The sequence below is a fragment of the Macrotis lagotis genome, chromosome X, assembly GCF_037893015.1.
Source record: "Macrotis lagotis isolate mMagLag1 chromosome X, bilby.v1.9.chrom.fasta, whole genome shotgun sequence".
In the NCBI taxonomy this organism is placed as follows: domain Eukaryota; kingdom Metazoa; phylum Chordata; class Mammalia; order Peramelemorphia; family Peramelidae; genus Macrotis; species Macrotis lagotis.
Genome location: NC_133666.1, coordinates 297900371 through 297927843, shown reverse-complemented (window position 1 = coordinate 297927843; position 27473 = coordinate 297900371). Strand labels below are relative to the sequence as shown.

Here is a 27473-nt window from a genome sequence, read left to right as displayed (position 1 = left end):
AAAATCCTGGGTCATCTCCTAGGTGGAAAGAAGGTAGTTTTAGTTGCTGGCCTGTTCAAGGAGGATTTAGTAAGGGGAAAGATTTTGAGTCCAATTCAAGCACCTAACTAACATCCATCATTCCTGACTTTGGAAAAAGCCATTGGGCACCCTAGTTTAGTCCACTGGTGATAAGCTGCTGCATCTTGAATTGGAAGAGAAGAGGAGCTAAGGAAAGGGGTTCCTGGGTATTCTAATATACCACTTCCCTTGAAAATTCACATCCAAAGGATTTAAAAGGAAATCACAATATAAAGGAAGCTCATAGGATTAAAAATCAATGCTAAGAGTGGAAGGGCTTTAGGGCAGCCAAACAGAATTAAACTCCTATGTGTAGTTTTAAAAATGAGAGAGAAAGATTGTAAGGGAATAGAAAACATGACCCAGTTTGCCCATCCTTAAACATTAGTAGATAAATATGTCATGTTGACAAATAGTTCTGGCTAAAGAGGAGCCCAGCAGAAAAAAAGCACAAGTGCTATGTTCCTCTCCCAACCTTCCTCTGAGGGGGCCAAATGCATGGGGGGGGGGGGGGCTACTGCACATGTACTCTAAAAATATCATTCTTGCTCCATCTCAATGCGATCTGCTTCCCAGATCTAGGAATCCATGGAGACCTGCCTAACCAAGGATGAAGGATGAAGCTAGCCCCACATTTGAGCCCAAACCTAGAGTGGGCAGTCAGAGGATCCAAGCTCTCTATTGGCCAACCCTGTCCAAGAAAAGGGGTTTTCATTTTGGAATTGAACTCCAGACTTTTGATCTTGCAGCTCTGCTTGGCTTTGGGCAAAACATACACTCAAAAGCTGTAACAGGCTTTTTTATTTTATTCCCCTGGCAGTTCCAGAATAAGGACAGGAATTATTTTCAAATGAGAATCTTTACTGCATAGCATAGCTTTCCAAAATTAAGCAGAAACACATGGCAGTTTTTATTAAATTTCCCCTGGAAAACAATGGTTTAAATTATGGGTGGAAAATGTTTGATAAAACTTTGAAATGTGAAACCTAAACTTTTAAAAAAAAATCCATTCTAGAGGGTTTTTTAAAAAGAAAAAAAACACAATTTTATGGGTTCTTCTCACCCTGATATTATTAATATCCTATTTCTGCTCATATTTTTTTAAAAATTGAGTTCTCTAAGGTTTGAAATATCTATGACAATTTCCAAAGCAGAAAATCAAGTGCTAAGGGGTCTCTTCAGCTACAAAGAGAAAAAAAATTAGATTCCTCAATTAGAGATTTCCTCTCGTCAAGAATGTTTTAAGGAAATAATGTAAAAGGCAGAACCTAATTGTGTCACAATCTGTGCTTGATTTCGTAGAGTAATTAGCAGAAAACAGAAGCCATCTAACAAGGTGCGTCGCACTTGTGGGAACTTGCCGTTGGCTGATGAAATGCAGGCCTGCCATAATTAGGGAGATCACTATTTCACTATGGGGGAAGTAAGTGAGTGTATGTAATTTTTCAGTTCTAAGCCATAGTCTTCTAATGCTTAGGTTAAACCTGCACAGGGAGTAAGATATCAGGATGATCTTGGCAAAAATACCAAATGGAAATAGATATAATTAATTCTGCCTATCTTCAGTGCCAAGCTCAATAGGTCCACTGATAGCACCACCAGCAACAGTTCTCTTCCAGCTCTGAACTTCTATGATATTTATTGTTTTTACCCTCACTTGAGATCTTCCATTTATTGCTGGGTATTATTTTATCTTATCACATTACATATATTATCTTCACATCTAAACTATGAGCTCCATTAGAGATGGCCTTGGATTTTATTGGGGGGTTTTGGTTATGCCAAAGAATATATTTAATAAATATGTTGGTTGATTGATTAAATTCTAATATGGGCCACTTTTAATCTTAAATAAGTAAGTATGATCTTAGGCAAGTTACCTCTTTGGCCTCAATTTCATCAGCTGCAAAATGAATTAGACTAGATGGACTTGGGAAGTTCCTTTAGCTCTAAATCTATTATCCTATATAATATTTTCCTTTGATGGCAGTATTTAAATTATAAGATCTCTTCTAATATCACTCCCACCATGGAGAGTACTATAGTATAATGCAAAGAATCAGAACTGGGTTCTAGTCTTGGATTTACCACTAAGTAGCTATGTTGACCTTTGGCGAGTACTTCTCTAGGTTTCAGTTTCCTCAACTGCATCTTGAAGAAGTTGAACTAGATGACCTCTTTTGTAACTTTCAATTCTAATGCTTTATAATTCTATGAGGCAGTTTTCTGGTGAAAAGCCCTAAAAATATCTCCACTCCTATTCGTGCCCCTGTGAGGGAGCTGATGAGTAACAGTAGGTAGAGATTGGGAAGCCAGAGTATGCTGTCTGGCATGAATGTTGAATACCATTGGAAAGGTTCAGTTTTATGGAGAAATAAAAGAGGAGACCAGGGACCAGTAATCCCAGCTCTGCTTCTGTCAATGGTTTATTATCTAATCTTTGCCAGGTCTCATTAACCTCTCTGTCCTTCAATGTCCTGACCTGACTTTGAGCTTCTTCGATCAAAGAGGAGGGGCATTTCGGTTCAGAATTATTCTTGGCACTCATATTATCCCCTCAGACTCTGATGCTGTCTCTGTAAATTTTTTTTAAGTATTAAGACTTGTTATAAGAAAACAAGAATATCATTCATGAAACTTTGTTTATGTAACTAAATTTTAATCTGGACTGATTTCTTTAAATTTATCAAAAATTTTCCTTCAAAAATCCAAAATCCCATGTGAATCATTTTGTCCAAAATTTCTCTATTGGGGCCTTTATTGCCTCTACCTCAAGAACCATTCACCTTGTTTTCTTGGAGAGAGGAGGAACCTTAGCCACATTTTCCCTCACACATAGGCAGAAGAGGTAGTTTCTTAATGGTGTAATTTAAGGCGATACAGAAAGCTTCCCTCTCCCTCCAATTTTTCTCTCCTACCTGCTTATCTCTGAGGATTGCAGTTCTATCCCTCAAGATTCATTCATTTTGAGTCTTCTCATTAAAGTATACATATCCTTACTGAGGTAACATTTGAGGTCATCTCTGTTACTTCAACTTCATAATGAACAAGTTTATCAGCTTTTGCCAATATGACAACTAGATGAGAACAGTCACTGCAGAATAAAAAACAAGATAGGGACAGAGAGAAAAGTATAGATCTGACATCTAGTGGGAGGCAAGATTCAATACAATACCACAGTCAGTGACCCAAAACAACTTAGAGCCACCATGAGGGCACTGGGATACTAAGTAGAAAGGACAAGGTATTACCAAGACAGAAAAGGATGAAAGGGAGGGAGGGAGGAGTAAGAATGCTACATTTACAATCAAAAGATCTGGGTTCAGAATCCATTTATTGCCTGTGTAACCTCAGGCAAATCACGTATATCTAAGACTCATCTTTCTGATTTGTGACCCCCCCCCAACATTGAAAAGTCACTTTAGCTCTAAATCTATGATCCTATGCAAAATTTTACTTGTTTCATAATCATGACTAAGGCTAGCCCTAGAGGTGCCATCCCAATTTTTAAATAATTGTTTGAAATAATTGTTTGAAAAAAGAATTCCAAAAGAAGGCACTTCAGTTTTTATTATGGATTCCAGAAGACTTCATTATGATCCTTCAAATGTCAATAATGGAAGAAACTGGAACCAAATTTATAAATGGATGAATAAGATTAAACCCATGTCATTTTCATCTTCGCTGATCTCTATTTGACAGAAGAAGATAGGGAAAAGCTCAGTATACTAAATCAGATTATGGGCAGTAGCATTAATTAGGGGATTGCAAGGCCTGGGACTAACTATCCTTAGATAGGGCCAGCTTCTACAACAAATAACATAGTTTTTCATTGTCCTAATCCTTCTGAAATATACAGCTATTCATATACAAATAAAATTATCTTTTAAAAAAGCAAGTATACATTCAAAGTAGTGTAAATTGTCTCCTCCACAATGTAATAGAATATAATATCCAGGACCAGGATAAAAAAAAGTCCTAGCCAGACTACATCTGGGATACAAAGCTCCCTTCTAGGTTCCATATTTTAAGAAGAATATTGTCAATGTCCAGATAATGTAGAACAAGGTGGTAAGATAACTTGAAATCTAAGATAGTACAAAAAACTAAGTAGCATTAACCTGAAGAAGAGACAACTGGGTAGACTGGAAGATCTAAAGCTGATGCAATACCAGACTAGAAGCTATATGGAGCCAGGAATGGGGCTTTACCTAAACTTATATCTCCCCCCCCCCCCAAAACTTAGTAAAGTGTTCAGTTTGTTGCAGGGACTTAATAAACATTTGTTGAATTAAATTAAATTTCAAGGGTTGCCATGTGGAAGAGAGAGGAAATTTATTTGCTTGGCACCAATGAGCAGAATTTGGCACAAGAAGTAGAAGTTGCAGAGACAAAGATTGTGTCTCAATATATAGAAAAATTTCTTCTTATTAGAGCTGTACAAAAACAGAATAGACTATAGATTTCCCTTTACTGTTCAGTCTTCAAGTGGAGGTTAGAACGTCTTCTGTCATGGTGACTGCAGAAGAGATTGCTGTTTTTAGTCACTGGATGGACTAGATGACCTTTACGGAGCTTCCTCCTGCTTCTGTGTTTCCATGATTTCCCCAGTTCTCCAGTATAATCACCTTAGTTCTACATACCATACTGATAGCTGTTGTTTGGAGGCTAGAAATAAAAGAGAAAGAAAAAAATCAAGGGGACCTTGTGTGGTCTGGAGGGGCAAGTAGAAGGGAAAGTAGGCTGCAGAAATCAAGGGTAACCTTGATCTTTCAGAAAGGCAATATATGGGATATAAGAAAGAAAGTTTGAGGAAAGTAGATCATATTGAGGAATAAAGACAGGATAGCTGTGGAAGACATGGGAAACAAAGAAGTCTTCATGGCATGTCCTTTGGAATTCAGAAGTAATTCATAGAATCCTGCAGAGACTTAGTAACTGTCTGAGTTGAGCAAGGCCAAGTTTGACTGAGATGGGATTTGGTAATGGGATAAAAATTTAGACAGACCCTCACTACTCTTTCAATTCCAGAGCTGTCTGGCAACACTGCTTTTCGAGTAGGAAGGCATCAGGAATCTTATAGTACATAGTTGTGCTTGAACCCCAGCCAGCCCCATTCTGCAAGTGCAGAGACCTTTCATGCTCAGAAAAAAGACTCCTGTTCCTATATATACTCTTTCATCCAAATTTTAGGCACTTATTAAGAAACCAGTGCTGGCAAATGCTCTGCATGAAGCAAAACAAGGCTCTGTGAAGTTTTTAAAGGACAATTTATAGCTCTATTGCAATGGGAAACAGACAGTCTTCCCCATAAATGCAGAACAGGAAGTTCTGAAGGATGGTTGAATTGAGTTGGTGTATGCCACATTTTAGTTTGCACTGTTCCCTAGGCTCTACTTTTTCCTTTAGTATTTTCTCCTAATTCTCTGGCATAAGAAACATGGGTCAAGATTTTCAGTAAGTCTCCTTCCAATCTTGACAAATTGGATTGGGTGGTACTGCTGGTAATGGGAGCCAGGCCTGGTCCTTGCCTCAGCATCTCCTCCCCAGTCACCACAGGTTTCCAAGTAGGCTCATTTCACCAAACTGCAAATCATTCTGAGGTAGGAGATAAAATCCGGATCCCCTTAGGTTTGTTATAAGGACCAGCATTTAAGGGTAGAAAAATACTTAGTAGTATAAGATGGTGAATCTTAGAAGTTAGAAATCAAGAGGCCAATTTTCAAAGGGAAACCAAGCAGCTGTGACTGCAAAAGGTTGGTTTACAATGGCAAGTGTTGGTGCAGGTGCAAATCCTTGTAAAAGTATATGTCCTAAGGAAAGGCAAGCCAGAGAGCAAGGGATAGACCTGGAAATCATAAAGACACTCCATGAACAGTCTGTCTAGAGCACATATCCAGGGATTTCTCATAATGCAGAAACTTGTTTAAGAAACTGCAAGAGTTCAAGAATTCTACTCAAATTTATGCAGAAAATCTAGGATGTCCATAATCTTCAGATAATTATACCTTATAGGATAGGACTGAGCTCTGGCAATGTGTGACAACAGTCAGGACTTTTCCAAATTCAAAAAAAAAAACTTCCACTATTTTGATACATTAACACTGTTGTGATTAATGATTCTAAAATTTATGAGGAGTCCTTGAGTTCAAGTCCCCATTCAAACACTAATTTTATAATAAATTCCAAACTCTCTAAGCCTCTGTTCCCCGGTTCACAAAATGGAGATAGTAATACTCAGGCAACTCACTTCACAGAATTGTGAGGAAAGGTCTTTATAAATTGTAAAGTTTTCTATAATACATCACTAGCCAGGTGATGAAGTGAATAGAATGCTGAACCTGGAGTTAGAAGAGCTGAGTTTAATTCTGTCTCAACAGTAACCTGTCCCTGGGTAAGTCACAATACCTTTGTCTGCCTCAGTTTTTTCAAAGGAAAACCAGGATAGTAATAACACCACCTACTTCACAGGGTTATAGTAAGAACCAAATGATGTAACATTTATAAAGCATTTAGCAAAATGTAAAGTACTATACAGATACTAGTAATTCTATAAATTTGAGCTATTATAGCTATTGTTGCTAATCTTTTGTAAGAAATATATTTTCCTAGTATCTTCAGCTACATAAAATTGAAAGGCTTTGGCTGAAACAAAATCAATAAAACTAAGATAAGAAAAGAAGTAGTCAATTGGGGAATAAAATTTTTACCCAACTGTCTCTGATAGTGATTTGATAATGAAGATATAAGAAACTAACAAACATATAACACCAAGAGCCTTACACACTCAGCATTTGGACCAAGTTTGCCCCAGTGTATCAGGGTATACATTATTATTAGTCAGAAAAGGACAAAAGAGCATTCTTTCCACAGGGTGTGTCAACCCTGTGGTCAATATTCTAGGCATACCTAAAAATAATATCCATTACTCTATGGATAAGTTGTCAAAAGATGTAAACAAACATTTCTCAAAAGAAAAATTGAAAAGTATTACCAATTCTAGGAAAGATGATTGTAATGCACTAATAATAAGGAAAATGAAATCAAAACAACTTTGAGATTTCACCTCATACCCAGCAAATTAACAGAGATGACAAAAGATGGGACTATTCAATGTTGGAAGGTTTTGAAAATCCAGACTCACTAATTCAGTGTTGGTAAAGCAATGAACTGATCTAATCATTTTGAGACACAAAGGAAAGAAGGAAAAAAATAGAAGATAAAAGAAATATAAAATCAAAATATATCAAACAAGAAACAATATTTTAATGTTTATTTCATTCTTTAATTGAATTTTTTACATTTCTGGGCAACTTCCCCCCCAATTAGAACCCATCTTCCTCTTTCAAATGGGAAAATTAGATTATCATTCATTTACAAAGATGACATTAATGTGGAACACACTGGAAGGTTTGGTTTGATATGCATTTTCTTTGGCAGTGTGAGTAAAAAAAATGCTGAACTTTGAATCAGGATACTTGAGTTGGAAATAAATCCAACACCTTCTATGGACGGTCAGCTCACTTCTTTGAATCTCAGATTTCTTACCTGTAAAATGGGATTATTACCTTCCTCAGAGTTGTGGGTAAAGCATTCTGCAAATTTTAAAGCAAAATAGAGATATGGGCTTTCATTTTTGCTTCAGCTACACTTTCTCTTGAATGACCCATGAAATGCATCTGTGAGTGGGTAAACCATGCCCAGAGAATGGAGACAGGCTACCTGTCTCACAAAAGAGATAAACTAAGCACCTTATCATTATTATCACAATGATCTAAAGAAGGGAGATGAAGATGGTGTTTGTCCTTCATTCTTGAAGAAGACCATGACATCAGGGAGGTGATGCCATACTAAGCACATGATTTGGATTTGAGTAGGGGGGAACTGTGTAAAATCACCAGCCTCTCTTTCTCCTCCAGACTCATCTGGGTCCAGGGACCAGATATGGATCAAGAAGACTGGAGATGGCCCTGAATGTAATTAAGTGACTTGCCCAAGGTCACGCAGTAAATGGCAAGTGTCTGAGGCTGGATTTGAACTCCCATCCTCCTGACTCCAAGGTCAGTGCTCTAGCCACAGGGAGGAAGCAGTAAACAAGGGCCAAAACAAGGATTTTTAAAGTACCTACTATAGGCCAAACACTGGGCTAGTCTTTTAGTTGATCCCCACATCAGCCCTGGAAAGTTGGGAAAACTGAATCCAATTAACAAAAGGTCACTTTCTTGCTAACATTTTTTTTTAGGAACACATGCATTCACCCCCCCCCCCTTCCAGAGGGTAGAAATTGTTTAACTGTAGCTGGACCCTCACAGGATACTGATTAGATTGTTTTCAGATAGAGTCCCACTATCCAGTGAGCAAAGTATCCGAGTGCTATGAGAAGGATCTACTTTGTTGGAGGAAACAGTTTAAAGATTTTTTTCCAGTTATTTCTATTGCCTCAACAAAGAAGAATATGATCCGAACAATGTCTTATCAATCTTGGGTGGCATTGACAAAAACAAAATGAATTTATTATAAAATGATTGTAAGGGTGGCTAGGTGGTGCAGTGGATAGAGCACTGGCCTTGCTGTCAGGAGTACCTGAGTTCAAATCCGGCCTCAGACACTTAATAATTACCTAGCTGTGTGGCCTTATGCAAGCCACTCCATTGCCTTGCAAAAACAAAAACAACAAAAAAAAAAAAAAAATATATATATATATATATATATATATATATATAGTAATTGTAAAGACAAAATTGTCTTACATTATCTCTCCTGGAGGTTTTATTTAGTGGATCAGATATTTCTTTTTGGCCAAATATCCTAGATTTAGAACCGGCAAAGATTTAGAATTGAAATAAATAAATCCAACCTGCTCGTTTTACTATGACTCAAGGAGGAAAAATAAACTGTCCAGTTAGTGAGGATTTGAACCTATCTCTGATTCAATGCTCTTTCTTCTCTACCAAAGGTCCATTTCACTTAGGCAGTCTTCCTTTTTCATCTGAAAGCAGCTTCATATATGCAGCCCAGCATAAAATGCCATCATGCTTCAGACTGGAATGATACATTGACTGTTCATCAAATTCAACCTCAGACAAAATCACAGTTTTTCTTCCCCATTACATTTTTCCAGTTTAATCCTTCTCCCATTCTTTGGTTGCTTACTCTAAGTGCTTATACCTTATACCTCAATTTGACTGTTGTACCCCCATCCACCCTTTCCTTTGCCTTCTTCTGCTCCTTCACCTTTTTTCTCCTCCCCCTCATTCTCCTCCTCCTTCTTTTCCTCTTCCCCTCCTCCTCTTTATTGTCTTCCTCTTCCTTTTTTTCTTTGTCTTTCTCCTTCTAATAATCCTCCTCCTCCTCCTTTTTCCACACCTCCTCCTTGTCCTCCTCTTCTTTCCTCCTTCTCTTCCTCTTCCTTCTTGCTCATTCTCACAACTCTAAAGAAGCCTCTGTTCTGAAGTTCTCTATTGATAGAGATTTCTTCCCTGGAGTCACCATTTTAAAAAAGATCACAGTTGTGTTTTCTCTCACCCAGACATGGATTCTCTCCAGACTCCTCTTCCTCCTTCTTCCTTTCCCCTTCTCTCCCTGGCTTTCCACTTCTCTTTTGTGCATTGTCTTTTCCCCATCACATTAATATAGAAGTTGACTGAACACAGAGACTATGCTGTTGTTGGTATTTGTATTTGTGTTCCCAGCACATAATAAGTTCTTCATAAAAAGCTCCATCTTCCTTAGTCCTACTATGTACAATCATTGTTTTAGGTGTTTGGGACAAAATAGCAAAAAAATGAACAAGTTTCTGCCCTCAAGGAGCTTGGATTAATCCTTACTAAGGTAATAGAGAGTCATAACTTTTATTTCACTAGAATTGTTTTCATTGAATTCAGTGTCTCAATGTCAAGAAATATATTTCCAGTGATAAGAATTATAGCTCTCTAATGGGCAGGATGAAAGAATGTTTTAGAGCAGAGGATCTTTCAGACATTCTTGAATCATAGAACTAGCAATTATCTTCTATGTCTATATGTTATTGCAATCCTTCTAATAATAATGTTTGTCCTTTGTTCTTGAAGAAGACCATGACATCAGGGAGATGATGCCATGACAAGCACATGAATTGGATTTGAGTTCAGGGATGCTGTGCTAAGTATCTAGCCTCACTTTTTCCTCTAGAGCCAAGTGAATCCAGTGGCCAGGTATGAATCAGGATGACTAGAGGTGGCCCTGGATGCCAGGCAATCAGTATTAAATGATAATTAGTAAATGACTGAGACTGGATATGAACATAGGTCCTCCTGATTTCAGGGCTGGTACTCTATCCACTGCATTATCTAGCTGTTCTTTGTTGATATGTAAAGCCAACACTGCTCCATAATATCAGAGATAGCCAAAGTTGACCAAAAGAAAAGCATAGGAGACTATAGTATAGGAACACCTCGGCAGGCAGTATTGACTTACTGCTGATAAATGATAACACTTGATTAATAGTAAGTTGCAAAACCATACTTGTTATCCTCAGGTAGAAGTAACTATGATGCTGTGCATGAAAAACAGTTATTTGGAAATAAAATAACTTGGCTTGAATCCTCAGTTTTTTGTTTATTACTAAGTCAGTTCTTGCTCTCAGGAAGCTCACAGTCCAATGAAAAGAAAAGAGAATGGAGAAGGGAAAGATACTGCAAGTCCAATCATCACATATGTGTAAAGCAAGGGGAGGTGGTGGGGTAAAATGATCTCTACCTCTAAAGTCTTACAAGTATGAAAAGGTTCTGAAACTGCAGAAAATAGACAAAGTAAGACCCCCCCCAATCCTATCTCATTCTTTTTAATTCTATAATAGTACAATCATGTGAACATCTAACTTGAACCCAGGAAACCTGGGTTCTAAACCCAGTTCCATCACAATCACTGTGTGATTAAGTTTTAGAATTCTCATCTGAATATAAAGAGAAGTACTCACTTCACTAAAAGAATGATTCTCAGATTTAAAAATGGAAAGTACCTTCCTGTACATTTATAGTTGAGAAAAATGAGTCCCAAAAAAGTCTCTAATGCACTTAAGATCATACAAGTAGAGGGGAAGCTAGGTGGTACAGTAGATAGAGCACCAACCCTGGAGTCAGGAGGACCTGAGTGTTTAAATCCTACCTCAGACACCTAATAATTACCTAGCTGCGTGACCTTAAACAAGTCACTTAACCCCATTATCTTGCAAAAAAAATTACACAAAGTAGTAAGAGGAATAGTTAGGATTAGAAACCAGGTTTTCTGATGCCACGTGCAGCTATCTTTCTACTGTATCATGATAACCCTTGGCGTCTCTTCTAATGCCAACATTCAGTCATTCTTGCAATCCTTCTACTATGTTGACAAGTCATGGGCAGGAATGTTCTTTGATTTAAGTGAATTTTCTTCTAGTTAGCAAGGCAGGAGAAAAATTGAGAGCAAATGGAAAGGCTGCCATCAAGAAGTCCAGGTGGGTAGGTCATAGATTATTTTTAAAAGGAAATAGGCAATGCAAGGGGCCCATTTTAGCAGCCGTCTGGCATCCTGTCCCACAGTCTGAGCTGAGTTTGAGTTGAATTTCATGCTTTGGGGCAGAAATTCATACCAGAAAAAAATGTTCCTTGATGCATTTTTAGCACACTTGGTCAGAGCCAAGAATTTGTTCAGAATCTCATATTTACTTCACATTCAAATGAATTGACCCCTCTACTGATATCCTATGAAAGATTAAAGGAGGGACAGCTCTGCTTCTGTCAGTCAGGGAGCTAGTCAGTAAACAGTGATTGAGCACCCACAGGGTGTTGAGCACCCGGGTGGCTTGCCAATGTATCTGGAGCAGAAGAAGGTGGTTTTCTTTTTGGCTGGCACCATCTACTTCTGTGAGTGAGTGAGTGAGAAGGGTTGTCATACACAGCTCAGTGCCAGGCTGGCGAGCCAGGACAAATGGTCTAGGGATTGAAGCTAATATGCTATGATATACATACATGCATACATACATCTACATCTACACACATATTCATATATGTATATAAAATATTTGTTTCTTATATATACATTCACATAAACATATATCATATATCACAAATACACATATATAGATATATGTATATCATATGTACATATATAAACACTCATGTATATATTGCTAGATACACATATGTGTGTAAATATATTATGAAGGCATATTATCAGTAAGCATTGGATTCAGTTGGCACCTTCCAGAGGATGGCATCATTGGTTTCATACCTGTAGAAGCAGCAACAAAACATGTCCCTTCGTTTGGCATAGCCCATGACTAAATACAGCCAGATGCACAGAATTAAAATATTCAATATTATAAGAGACCTTAGAAGTTATCTAGTACAGTCATTTGGTTGGTTATTGTCCTTCATTCTCAAAAAAGACCAAAATGATTTCTATGTTAGAGTTGTGACAGTGTGTCTGACTCTGGCTGATCAGACCAGTAGGACCTCAGAATGCTCTACCACAGGTTGGGCACCAATAGACCATGTAAGCATTTGAGGTGAATTCTCTGAATTTGTACATCTTACATTTCTTTTGAGTTACTTCAATTCTTCTTTATTTGTTGAGTACAGTACCTTCTGATGAGGGCACATCATGTTGGGTGGTCCTATGCTAGTGTCTCCCATGTCACACAATCTTCAAAGTTCTTCAGGGAGACCTTGAGAGTAAAGCCTTTACTTCAAAGATAAAGTTCCTGAGGACCAGAAAAGACCACTGGATTGTGGAATCCTGTCATCTTGGAGCTGAGAAGGATCTCAGAGGTTATCTAATCCAACTCATGTGCAATCATAGTTATCATTGTTACACCATCTCCAACAAGGTATCCAGAACACCTAGAAACCTTCACTGATGGGGAGTTCACTGCCTTAGAGGGCATTCCTTCTTTGGTAGAACTTCAATTTTAGGCTTTTTCTTATGTCAAGTCAAATTCTATCTCTCTGCAACCTTCACTCATCATTCCTAGTTCCAGCATATGAGATTGAGAAGAAAATGTCCTATATCTTTTCCACATGGCAATCTCTTAAAAACCTGAGAACTATTTTTATGCCATCCTCTCCTTTACATCTTCTGTTAAATGAACCAAATATGCTCAGTTTCTACATTGGTTTCTTTCTGGTTCTCTCATCATTCTGATTTCTCTCTTATGGATGTTCTCCAGCTTATCCTAAATCCAACATTATAGTGTCTGACCAGGGCAGGCATATAAATTCTCTTGCTTAGTTCACCATGCTTCTGTGATTGTTGCCTTAGATTATATTAGCTTTTCTGCCTACCCCTCACACTGCTAACTTATATTGACCTAGCAATCTGCTAACACTTTCAAATTTTTTTTAACATGAACTGCCTGGCTTTGACACCAACTTTCTATTCACTCTATTCACTTTCTCATGTATGTGAATGGTTAAGCCAAAAGGAAAAGAAGACACAATGTCCAAACTATATCTTGTAAATATGTGAGCAGTTCATAGAATGAGTTCATCTTAAAAAGATGAGCTGAGTCAAAGTCAGAAAACACAAAAGCAAAATCATGAGGATTTTGGCCTTTACAAAGCAGCTGTTTTCAATATTCAAAATCTGATTTGGGTAATACATATTCTTCCCCTAGAAAATAATACTTCAAAAAGTTAATGATGAGGAAAATAAGAATACTGAGACTTAAGAATGATGCATTTGGCAAATATAAATGCATGATCTTCAAAAATTGCTACAGTCAGAAGTTTATCACCTTATGGTTAACATCATAGTGAGTCCTTACAAAGATAGTCAGAAGTACTTCAAGTCAACATTCATTAGTCCACAGGCCCCCAAAAAGAAACAAGTCAGTAAAGCACTATGGGAAAAAGGTGTTAAAAAAAAAAAAAAACTTGTGTGGGAACACCTTCAGGAATGAGTATTATTACTGCATTCACCAGTCACATCTAATTTGAGCATTGCATTCCCCCTAGACATTTCTGTTTCTTTTCCTCACTGCGAACCAACAATATATTTGCCCTGAAAATTTAAGTTAAATTTTGCTATGAACAACAAAATTTCATTTAAAGAATGAAAACACACCTTTTCCTTGTAACTTTACTGGTGACTCAGCATTACACTAAATCTACCTTACTTTTAAAAAATCTCCAAACCAGACCAAGTTTATACAAATGGTCCAATTAGAAATACCACTGTTCCTCCCAGATTTCAAGGGGGGATGGGAAATTTGTATTCCACCTCTCCTTGGAAAGCCAAGGAGACCAGACAAAATTTAATGATCATCTTCCTTAGAAAGATTATTATGAGGACTTACTGGTAACCTGAAAGGGATGACCTGGATTATTAGCAATTAATGGTCAATTTCTAGATGCAAGGAAAATCATGGAAATAGCTAAAAATGTAAAAGAAAAGTACCAATTTCTACAATGAAACTTCCTAAAAGGAGTACTATTTTCAGTTTTTTTTTCCCAAAAGTTTAAAAATCATACACTGACCTTGTGTTCGGTGGGATCGTATAATACTCATGGAACTAATCCAGTCAGGAGATATCTTTGACACTAAGGAGTAAAGAACCTCAAGGCTGGTTGGCATCCACAACCAAAATTTCAGGGTAATGTCCCATGGCATAGCAGTCTCCCTTCACGTTGATTCCCAACAGAGAACTGGTAGAACTAGTTTTATTTTAAAAGAATATTGTGACAAATTTGTTCTTTACTTAATATTTAAACTTATTAAATGCTTAGCTTATATGGTGCTCTCAGGACTGAGTCACATAGATCTAGAATTGAAGGGAACTCAGAGGCTAATTCAATTCTTTCATTTAACAGATGAGAAAAGTGAATCATAGGGACACTAAGTGATTTGTCCCACCATTACAAGAATAATGTCAGAGGCATCAGATCCTCTACCTCCAGAGTCAGTGCTCATTCCACTGTGCCTTGTCTCTCTAAAAGAAAATTCTTATTTGTTCAGTGCTAAAGATTCAAAACGTGTTCATAGATATAGTGTTACATCAATGCGACCATTTAATATTCTTCTTTATTCAACATTCAGCATCAGAATATTTAAATGACTTTAAAAATAGAGTATATCTTCAAAGATAACATTCTCAGATATATAATATTCTAAATGTATTCAACAATAATAATAATAATAATGTGTCCTAAGTCTACACACACACACACACACACACACACACACACACACAGACACACACAAGAAAACTAGGGGAGGTTCTTTTTCTCAAATGTTACAAAAAATTAATAAAGGGAAGTCTTTGGATTTTTAACAGTAATACTCATGTTCTAATAGGAAAATTATGACTTATAGTCTTAAGATCATATCCACTTCTCCATAAAATATTGCTGGGTCATGGAAGAAAAAAAAAACATTTTTAAAAGACAGAGGCCCACTCTGTAGGAAGGAGTTAGATTACTGTCAGAGATAACAACACATCATAACTTGGCTTCTGCACTTCAGATTTTTCCTTTTATAACTCTTTTTTGGGAGAAAATATTGCAGGAAAAGTTTGCCTAGGGCACTTAATGTTTAAATGGACATGTCAAAGACTACACAGTCAGAATGTTTCAGAGAAAAAATGTAATGCCAGGTCTTCCTGACTTTGAGACTTGCTTTCTGAAAATTCTATATTTTAAAAATTACATTTTTCTGCATCTTACTATCCCTTAGAAGTTAGTATCCTAACCTTCTATAATCTTTGTAATTCTCCTCCAGCATATTTATAGTGAGAAAACTGAAAAAACAGTTTGGACTACAGAGAAGACTTTTTTCATTCATTCATCTCTCTTCATTAAGCAGATACTAAATTAAATGTAGTATAATAAGCAAAGGAATTATATTAAATGCAAAAAGGACAGATGTCATAATAAATAAAATATCCCTACCCTCTAAGTAGTTTACAAAATAGACATAATGTGAACAAAAATTACTTTAAATCAAAATAGATTATAAGAGCTTAAGCTAAAGGAAAGAGGAATTAGTGATGACTTTTAAGTTTCAGTGTTGGGAGAAAAGGTTTTTAAGAAGAAAGCAGCACTTCAACCATTTTAACACATCTGTGCTTACAGTCTACCAATTTAAAAAATTAAAATACTAACCTGTATTCCAGTATGTGTGCAAGCTAATTTTGTAAACTCAATACATCTGCCATCACTCACATCCCAAAGGCACATTTCTCTGTAAAATAGAAGATTCAAAATAAATAAAAAAACAAAAAAACATTCATTGTGGACAACTATATTTTTACCAGTGACTTCTACAAAATATATGAATGAAAATGTTTCCTCTGGTATTTAATTCACATATTCCAAGGTTTTGCATTCTGCTCTGAATTTCTTTTTCTTTTAACCAGATTCAATTCTTGTCAAGTTTTTCTTGACTGTCTTTTCAGAAGTCTAATTATTATTTCTAACTAAAATAAAACTAAAACCAGGAAAAAATTATTATATATTTTAAAAAACTGATATTACACAATTACACATTTCTATCCTGTTGGCACAAATATTAATGCCCTTAAGCCTAACAAATTCCATTAAAATTTAAAATAGCTTTTTTATATTTTATTTATATTTAAAATATTTCACATAACTCAAATCTATAACAGAAATTTTAGAATTAATGGAACAATAAGAAATTTGTTATATGAAAGTGACAACCAAGCCATATTAACACCCATATATTGAATATGTATATACAGAATTTATGCATTTGCATAGCTTCAAAACTGTTCAGCACCAAAAAAAATAAACCCTGAAATATCATTTGAAATGCACTTAATAGATTGTAATAAATATAATATTTACTTTTAATTCTATTTGTAGTTTTATTTTTTTAGTTAATATCTTCCAAATATCTATCCAAAAAGATAGCATCTTAAATGAAAACAAGACCAAGTAGAAGCTTGAAAATTCATTATTCTGAAAAATACTTATGGAAAGAAAATTCAAATTTACCTTGAGAAAAATTTATTAAGACAAACCAATATCTTTTTTGGTAAAATATGTATCACTGATTTAACACCTGTTAAGGAATATATTAAAAATAAAAATTACAGACCAATTTCCCTAATGAATAGAAAAAATGCTTAACAAAATTTAGAATACTTTTATAAAATATTCATGACAGGATTTACACCAGACACAAAAGGCTGGTTCAACTTTTCAAATGAAAAAGCTACTAAACATAATAAAACAACAAAGCCAAAAAATCCAAACAAGGCATATACCAACAGATGCAGGGAAAAAAAACCCTCTGGCAAAATATCACTTTAACTGATGATTTTTAGAAAAGGATAAAAATCAAAGCATGTTGATATTTATCTTTAATACAATACATATAAATGCACCCTAAACTAAGAGAAAACGGTATGCAATGATTAAATATTAAAAGCATTCTCTCTAAGAACAGGTACAAAACAATGATACGCATGTATAACTTTCTTATTTGATTTAGTACAAAGAAATTTCAAAATTATTATGACAATGAAAATTATTAAAGGAATTAGCATTGGAAATGAAAAGCTCAAAGTTCAAATGATATGAATTTATCTAAAAATTCCAAAATGTCTCAACCAATTGAGACAAATGACCTTAATCAAGAATACAAGATTAAATCAGCAATAACAAAAAAATTTATATACTTATTTACCAGTAACAAAAATCAATAGATAATAAGAAATCATTAACAAGAAAAAACCATCACAAGTTCAAAAGGTAATCTCCCTAAAAATACACAGAAGCTATAAATAGGGAAACCATAAAATTATGATGATGAATATAAAAAAGTTCTACACATAGATAAATTCACTGGTCATAGATAAATTGGATTAATAAAATAAAAATGATGATACAATCCAACTTAATATATATTTAATTCATTCAATAAAAATATACATACATATCATTATGAAATATGGAAGGAATTTGTATGTATGAATGTAATACATATACACATATATATTTATATAAAAAGTCACTGGCTTTGATTTGCATTTTTCTGTTATAGGAGAAACTACCTTAGAAAGCAGGGGTACATAGTAGGTCTGGAAATGTAAAAAAGAAAAGATATCAACAAAAACATATTTTTAAATAAAATACTTTTGTCAATTTTTTAAAAAAATCAAGTGTATACAGGCAAAAAGTTGAGGACATCTAGTATTTCCAGAAGTTAAACAATACAAGGTATTTACCATTAAAATTTGGAAGGAAACAGGAGAGGTAAAGAAAAAAGAGAGAGAGAAAGAATATCTAATAAACATTCAACCATGATGCATCATGTAATTATAAAAAGTATGACCACATCAATATATGATCTAAATAAGCCCACAAAATAGCATTTTTCTACAGTAAAGATAAACTGAGGAACATTTATCAAATATATTTTGAGGAAAAATTGAATGATAATATAGCAACCACCTACATATATACCTCACTGAATTCCAAGTAGATGATAAACATTTTTTAAACTATACAATTGAAAATTCTACCTCCCACTCAACCATTAGAAGGAATATTTGGAAACATACTATATTGACTTCTTAAAAACTTTTTCTTTGTTTTTCCTTTTTTTCTCATGGTTTTTTTCTCCCCTTAGTTCTAATTCCTCTTTCACAACATGACTAATGTGGAAATACATTAAACACAACTCTTCATGTATAACTTTTACCAGATTGTTCACTGCTATGGGAAGGGGGGAGGGAAAGGAAGTTGGTAGAAAAATGTGGAACACATAAACTTGCAAATGGATTAAGGCAGGCAATTGGAAAAAATTAAATAAAATTTCAATAAAAAAGGAGGAAATATTTATATAACTTGATGTATATAAATCTATCAAAATATAATTCTATATCACAATAAATAATTAAAAGAAAAAGAAACAATTATTTTTAATTATGAAAAATACAACAAAAATACAATAATCTGCTGAAAACTCACAAAGGTTACCTGTAATCTACAAGAATTAAAAAATCACATAATATGAATACAGAAAAGGATATATAAAATGTTAATAATCACTAGAAAAAATTCCAATTTGACTAAAATTAGATAAAATTTAAACAACTTTGAGGTACCACCTCATATATATCAATTAACAAAAATAACAACATTTGTACGAGAAAAATCCGGAAACATACAGGAAATGTTAAAAAAAAATCACGTTCTTTAATCCCCAAAATCCACTGTTGGGATTTAACAAACTGTCCTCAAATATCACCCCCAAAAAGAGTTATTTGTTCAAGTATTTTCAAAACAATATTTTGTTCTGCTTTTTTTAAACTAAAAAACTAAATATTCAATAATAAGAGAATAGTTATAATGGGGACCATTACTAAAGTGAAATTAAAATGGATAAGTGAAGAAATACAAAAAAAACTGCAAATGTTATTAATGAATAATTAATTTTTTGCCAAAAAAGCACAATTAGAATGGAATTTATGCAATAACATTTAAGATGAAAACTAAATGTGAGTGCATGTTCAAAGCACACTGAAGGTGACTGAAGTGGGAATGACTAAAAAGTTATATTTAATGTGTTATAAAATATATATATATATATTATATATATATTACTACACAAGTGAAATTAGATGCAGTGAAGTTCATTAAGTTTCTAAAACAGTTTTAAATGACTTTAAGCTACCATTAAAGTATATTGTAATGCAAGGTTGTTGTTGTTGTTTAAAACATTACATAGACAAAGTCCCACTAACAAAATATCGAGTCATCCCTGTCATCCAGGAGTTTTCCTTCTTTCTCAATTGGTGAAAACATTCTGCTGAAGGATCTACCTGGATACTAGGGAAGAGATCTGACACACTCTTGGACACTACAAAGACCTAACCCAATACTATCCTCAGAAGACCAGGTACTTACCCAATAAGATCTAATCCTCTGGGTTTCCCAGGAAGTCTAGGGTCTGAGGCTAGTTCAGGGTTCCTAGTGTCCCAAGAGAATCACTAGGATAGTGATGGATAGTGATCTTGCTTCACAACGAGAAAGAACTAGACTTAAGTCACAACTCTGATAACCCTGGACAAATCACTTAGTTTCTCATTGATCTAGACCAGAGGCATCAAACACACAGTCTATATGTGAAGCCTCAAAGCATAATATGAATTGGTCTCATGCCCAAAAAGCCCTCCTAGAAGAACACAAAAAAGGATTTTAAAAATCAATTAAAGAGGCAGAAGAAAAATTGGGAAAAGAAATGGGAGTTATACAGGAGAATTATGAAAAAATAGTAGCAACAATTATGAAAAGGAAGCATGAAAACTGACTAAAAAAACAACTCCATAAAAAAAAGAATTGATCAAATAGGGAAAAAAAAATCACTCAAAAAACAATTCCTTTAAAAGTACAATTAGTCAAACATAAAAAGAGATGCAAAAGTTAACTGAAGAAAATAATTTCTAAAAAATTAGAATTGGGCAAGTGGAAGATAAAGACAGATACCAAGAATTAATCAACAAAATTAAAATAAAAAAAGAAAAATAGAGGAAAATCTAGACAATACTAAGATTCAAAGTTGCAATAAAAGAACCAATTTACACTGGTAGAAGTTATTTACCAAAACTGCTTTTACAAACAAAAATACAGGCCCAATACTTATTCCTTTGCCTTAACGTAGGTATATGTCAGGTTAAATTTTGTACAAAATGCACAATTTCTAAAACACAATGTTCTAATATGACTCCCTTCAATTGACAGGAAAGTAATACCTTGCCTTATTTTTTCTTTCTCTATCAATAAGGAACTACTATGTTCTATATTCAAAACTGCCCAGATAATTGCCAATATTATTTGAGGACTTGAGTCAATGCAATTTCCTGAACTATAAAAAAGTATTTAAGAAATTCTACCAATAGAACAAAGGAGGCCCTCAGGCCTCTTTGTCAGGCTATAAATTCCCAAGTTGGGGTTGGCATAACAATATAGCATGAGGCATGAGAGGAACTCATGCTAAGACTAATTGAGGTTAAATAAATTGAAGCTTGTCTATTAACTAGAAAAGTGTTATTAAACAAAATTTAATAGAATTTATGGCAAAAATAGAAAAGTAATCATAGATATAACAACCACTAGTTAATATCATTTCCTTATAACTTAGAGATTAAAAATCATATTTTTCTTTGCAATGGCCTGTTTATAGAAAATCAAGAAAAAAGGATAAACCTTACTAATGGATTGATGTTGTGTTCAATTATAGTTCTAAAGAAACTGAGTAAAAGAATACTTACCCACTTTCAGATGCACTCACTACATATTGCCGATCACTAGAAGCACAAGCTTTGGACAAACAAGTAATTGAAGCTGTATGGCCAAACAAGAGAGCCCGAGGGTTAATCTAGAATTAAAGAATAAATAAATAAATAGATAGATAGATAAATAAATAAATAAAGTATTTGTGTGTTTGTGTGTGTGTGTGTGTGTGTGGTGTGTGTTTGTATGTGTGTGTATGTGTGGTACGCGTACAAAAACATAAATTTGCTTATGTGGAAATATAGTAGAATGAATGCCTTAAAAATTTTAAATGCTTAAACTATGAATATATCAACACATATGGTTAAAATTATGGTTAGAGCTGAAAAGTCTTTATGAGATAGAAATAGAATTATAAGACTTATGTATAATATTTATAAGTAAAGTCTATGTGACTAAACAGAAGAATGTCAAAGCTAACAAATTGCTGGCCAGGGATCTCTCAAGTCAGATTCATGATTTTAAATCAGTTTTCTCAGCTTTATACAGTTCTAGAAGGAAAAAAAAAAGAGTAGAAAAGGAGAAATTTTATAATATAAAATTCAAAATAATATAAAGGAATACATCAAGACAATATTGCATTCATTAACTTTGTAAAAAAATACATATACCCATTCACAAATCTAAATCTGACAGTTAACCAAGAGGCTTTATATGACATGAGAGGGTTCAAAATGGCTTATAATATATTCGACAAAGGTTTATGACAGTCATGACAACAGCTTCCTAACATTAAAAAAACTGAGGCAGAGTTTTATAATAAATATGATGTTATTCTATTACGTACAGTCATACTCAAGAAGATCAAAGATTTGATTAGACTATATTTTCTAATGAACTGGCAAATTCTCCCAGTCCAATATGTGACAAAAATGAAAAAAAAAAGTTAACAGTTGGTAGTATATGCCTTATGAGGACAAATGAGATCTAGGTATATGCCTTATGAAGACAAATGAGATCTTGCTAGACTGATTAGCAAAGCAGAAGCTCATGAATCAGAAGATGACTGAAAATACTACAAGAGTAAACCTATGTCAAATGATGTGCATCGAAGAGCAGGAATTTATACTCCATATAGCATAATGTTCAATGATGTCAGCAAGAGCTATAGTGGAAAAGCACCAGAATAAAAATCCAAAACCCTAGGTCCCTTGCTCTTCCATGAATTATTTTGACCCAAATGAGAAAGCCATTCCATCTTTCCGGACCTTAGTCTCAGAACAAACAAGCATTTATCAAATAGCTATTGTATGCTGATTTCACTGTTAAGCACTGGGGGATATAAAGACAGTTTGCTATCCATCTCAATAAAATAACTGCTACTATTACTACTACTACTACTACTACTACTAGTACTACTATTACTATTGTTAGTAACAACAAAAACAATAAAAACGGGAGGAGGGAGGAAAGCTATATGATCTCCAAAGTGACATCTACTTCTAAAACTCAATAAATTCTGCAACATGACAAATATGGAAATATGTTTAACATGATTGCACAAGTATAATCCATATCAGATTACTCACTGTCATGGGGGGGGATAAGGGAGGGAGGAAGAAAAATGGGGAACTCAAAATCTTACAAAAAATGAATGGTGAAAATTATCTTTATAGGTTATTGTGGGAAAATTAAATTTAAAAATCCTCAACTAATTAATTCCAGAAGGTGAATATAATGGAAGCTCTCCAAAAAAAATGACAGATCTAACCAATACCAAACTATCAGTAAAACTCAAGATTCCCTAAGTGGTAGGAGTCTTTAAACCTGAAAAAATTGTCAGTTGTCCAAAATGTACAATGTAAATGATAATTGTTACCAAACAATTCAACAAAATTTCTCATTTATTTTTCATTTTAAAGGCAACACGGTTACAGTAGATAAAGAGCCAGTCTCAGAGACAGAAAGTCCTGAATTCAAGTACCACTCCTGACATACTGGCCACGTGATTGGGGGGGTTAACCACTTAGGCACTTTAAGACTAAGATGCAGAGAAGTTGCTGAATGCTTCGGCAGGAGTTTTCCCTCCCTCATTTCCCACTTGGTAACACTGTTTTCAGACCTCTCTACAGCAAGTACCTTTCCTTTCCCCTTTTCAGCTTCTTTTTACATACACATATAAAATCTTGGAGGGAAGGGACTGTCTCTCTCTCTCTCTCTCTCTCTCTCTCTCTCTCTCTCTCTCTCTCTCTCTCTCTCTGTATATATATATATAATATATATATATATATTATATATATATATAATATATATATATTTGTATCCTCAGCACTTAGAACACTGCCTGGTACATGGTAAGGGCTTAATGTTTACTGACTGATTCCCCAAGTTTTCTATACCAGAGAAATCACAGGTCCTGGCCGTATCTCTATTTTCAATTTTACATTAAACATTTCATTCATTTTCTAAAAATGGCATTTCAACATTATATAACTTTCTACTTTTATCTTAGGATCTGGACGCTATGATTTCATTGTTATTGAGAATGTCTAAAGACTGAACACCTTAAGAACCTTAAGTTTTTTTTTACAATTTACACTTTTAGAAAGTGGCCTGGAAATAGAGAGGTTAAGTAATCTATCTTCAAATCATGCCATCATTGTGTAACATGAGGTAGCACTTGAATCCAGGTCCAACTTGACTCAAAGTTTTTGTACTATCTATAACACCCAGCTCTCACTCTCTCACTTATCCTGTATAGATAAATATGTTTTTTTCTTACCACTGAAAGAGTTAATTCCACATTAAATTTTAGAGAAAAGGATAAGCACATAGAATCTATCAAAGAAAAGGTAGACATAAAAATAATTATAAAGAAATGTACTGATTGGAGTTGTGAACTGATTCAACCATTCTGGAGGAGTAATTTGGAACTATGGCCAAAGGGCTATAAAACTGTGCATATCCTTTCAAAGGATATTCTAGGTCTATATACCAAAGGCAGACAAAAATGGGAAAAGAACCAATTTAACAAAAATATTTTTAACAGCTTTTTTTGTGGTGACTAAAATTGGAAATTGAAGGGATGACCATCAGTTGGGAAAATGGCTAACATGCTGTGGTATTTTATGATAATGGAATCTTATTGTGCTATAAGAAATGACAAGGATGCTTTAGAAAAACCTGGAAAGAGTTACATGAACTGATGCAAAGTGAAATCTACAGAACCATGAGAATGATGTATCTAATAACAGTGATATTGTACAACGGAGAACTGTGAATGACTTAACTATTCTCATTAATACAATGAATCAAGACAATCCCAAAGGAGTCATGATAAGCTATGCTGTCCTCCAGAGAGAACTGATACTATCTCAGTTCAGACTGAAGCATGCTAATCTTTGACTTTCTTTCCTTCTTTGATTCTTTTTTTTGGTAAAAAAAAAAATGACTAATATGGAAATGTTTTATATGACTGTACATATATAAACTATCAGATTACTTATTGTCTCAAGGAGGGGAAAGGGAAGAAAGAGAGGAAGTAACCAAATCTAGAACTCAAAACTTAAAAAAAATTTTAAATCTGTTTTGACATGTAATTGTAGGAAAACACACAAAAAAAAATGTCAACCACAAAATATTAATAAAAGGATACCAGAAAGATAATCTAACTTAATCCTCCCCTTCATTTTACAATAATTGAAATCTAAACTGAAAATTGACTTGTGTAATATTACACAGCTGGTTGACATTAATCAAGAACTGGGAAGAGGGGGCAGCGGGAAATATAACAATTCACTTTTACTTTTTGCTTTAAAGTTTATAAAGTTAATTCAATATCTTCCTATTAAGCAGATATTAGTAGTATTATCTGCAGATCTGGAAGAAGAGGTAAAGTAAGGAAGTCACAATGCTAGTAAAAACAGAATTATAAAAAGCCAGAATGCTCAATATTCCCAAGAAGGAAAAAAAGCTTGAAATATGACCAACATCTTCCCTCATGAATGTTTGCTGAATTATAACATCATATCCAAACACAAAATAAAACCCCTTTCGTACATAAATGTAGATGTTCTCTCTTCCATCAGTCCTGGTTCCAAAGTCCCTCTCGGGCTAGACCGGTTGTTGACTGCAAGAGTCAATTCATGGCTAAACCTTGTCGATGTCTACCTTGTGATTTCTCCTGTAAGTGTCCTTTCTACCCTCCCCTCAACTGTGAAAAATATTTTTCCTAAAGTGGTTTCACCCCTGTACTCAAACTCCATTGGTTCCCTATTACCTTCAAGATCAAATATAAATCTTTCTGAAATTCAAAGATCTTCACAACAAGGCCCCTTTCTACTTTTCCATTCTTAACTTGACTCACCTTCAGGTACTCTATAACACAGGGAAACCATCCTATTTGCTTTTTCTCACAACTCCCATCTCTGACCCTTTTACTTAATATTTCCCATAACTAGAAAATTGTTTCTCCTCACTTTCTACCAGTCATAATCTAGATTCCTTCAAGAACCAGTTTAGCAGACCTTTCTCAGGCCTGCACATTCCCTCCAAGATTTACTACCTTTCATCAACTCCGCCTAAACTTATATGTAAATAGTTATTTACAAGTTGTGCCCTAATTAGAAGGCAAGCTCTTCCATTCTATCTCTGGTATTTACCACAGTGTCTGGCATAAAGTCAGTGAATGATGAAAAATTTGCTCACTGACTTTATCTACTTGACAACATTTGAGCCTCATAACAACTTTGTGAGATAGGTGTCATTATTATTCTCATTGTATAGTTGAGGAAATTGAAGTTTAAGGAGGATACGTGACTTGTCCAAGAAAGAATAAGAGTAAATTAAATGTCTAAATTAATAATTAAATGTCTAAAGCAGAAATCAAATTCCAGGTCCATATCTCTATCCATTATGCCTTGTTCAGAACAATCTATATAAATTACAGTTAGTCAAATATCAATTCAATATAAAAAAGAACTATCTAATTAGAAGTAACAATGTGATGGGCTGCCTCAAAAACAATAAGGGAAGGAAATAATCATTTATTAATTATCTACTATATGCCAGATCAAGCATTTTTTAATCCTATTTTACAGGGAGAGAAGAGGTTAAGTGACTCGACCAGGGTCACACAGGCACCAAGTGTCTTAAACTGGATTTGAACTCAGGTTTTCGTGACTCTAGATCCGGTGCTCTATCCATTACACAACTGTGCTGCATAAATTTCCATTCAATGAAAGTAATAACCACTTGCTAAGACTCAAGTAATGGATAAAGGCAGGACAAGCTCTCAATGTCCTTTTCAAATAATTTCTAATTTCAAGAATATAGAAATTAGTCTTTAGTGAAGAAATAACAGTAACTAGAAATCATGAGTATACAGTAATAAATTTAGCAAAACAAATCTTGATCTCTCTGTTACCATGGAAACAAAAAAAATCAGCTGATTCATATAAGAAAAGCTTTTAAAAAGTTAATATTTAATGCATTTCATAGTTTCTATATGAGACTTCTAAAACTATGCTGTAATTGTTCACCGAGATAAGCAACAAAGAGGATCCAGAAAAGTCAAACTATGTAATCACTAAATAGCAAATCAAGGAAGGGTAATTGTAATAGAATGGGAAAAAAAATCACTAAAAATGCACTGGGATCACAGTGTCAACATAAACATATGAAAAGAAAAAGATTTAGTAACTTCCATGAAACAGGTAGAAATCAGCTCCTGTCTCCTTTCACAGAAATGGCTTATTAAGGGCTTAGAGTTGGAGGAAATTAAAAAGTTCAGAAGAAAAACAAATAAAAATAATGTCTTTGGTCATAAAATGATATACATGAAATATACACAAAAACTATCACAAATTGATCTCTTTTTTTACATGTAATGACCCACTAGCATTGTCTCTGAATATCAAAGACCACAATTAAGAAATTACATCTAGGGGGCCGCTAGGCAGCGCAGTGGATAGAACACTGGCCCTGGAGTCAGGAGTACCTGAGTTCAAATCCAGCCTCAGACACTTAATAATTACCTAGCTGTGTGGCCTTGGGCAAGCCACTTAACCCCATTGACTTGCAAAAACTAAAAGAAAGAAAAAAGAAAAAAAATAAATTACATCTATTTGATCACCAACATGACCAAGCTTGAAAATAAAATGGGAAAAAAGGAAAAGTGCCAAAAGAGGTAAAGGT

The 27473-nt window shown here is 34.4% G+C and overlaps 1 protein-coding gene across 1 annotated transcript in view; it reads right to left on the bottom strand.

The window, feature by feature from the left end:
* Nucleotides 1–14666: 14666 nt before the first annotated feature.
* Nucleotides 14667–27473, bottom strand: part of LOC141499056 (WD repeat-containing protein 7-like) — a 39814-nt gene continuing 27007 nt past the window's right edge. The window contains exons 3-5 of the mRNA XM_074202004.1: nt 21317–21423; nt 16179–16257; nt 14667–14732 (exon numbers count right to left, since the gene is read on the bottom strand). Of these exons, the coding sequence (XP_074058105.1) occupies nt 14667–14732; nt 16179–16257; nt 21317–21423 (252 nt within the window). The remainder of the gene's footprint in view (nt 14733–16178; nt 16258–21316; nt 21424–27473) is intronic.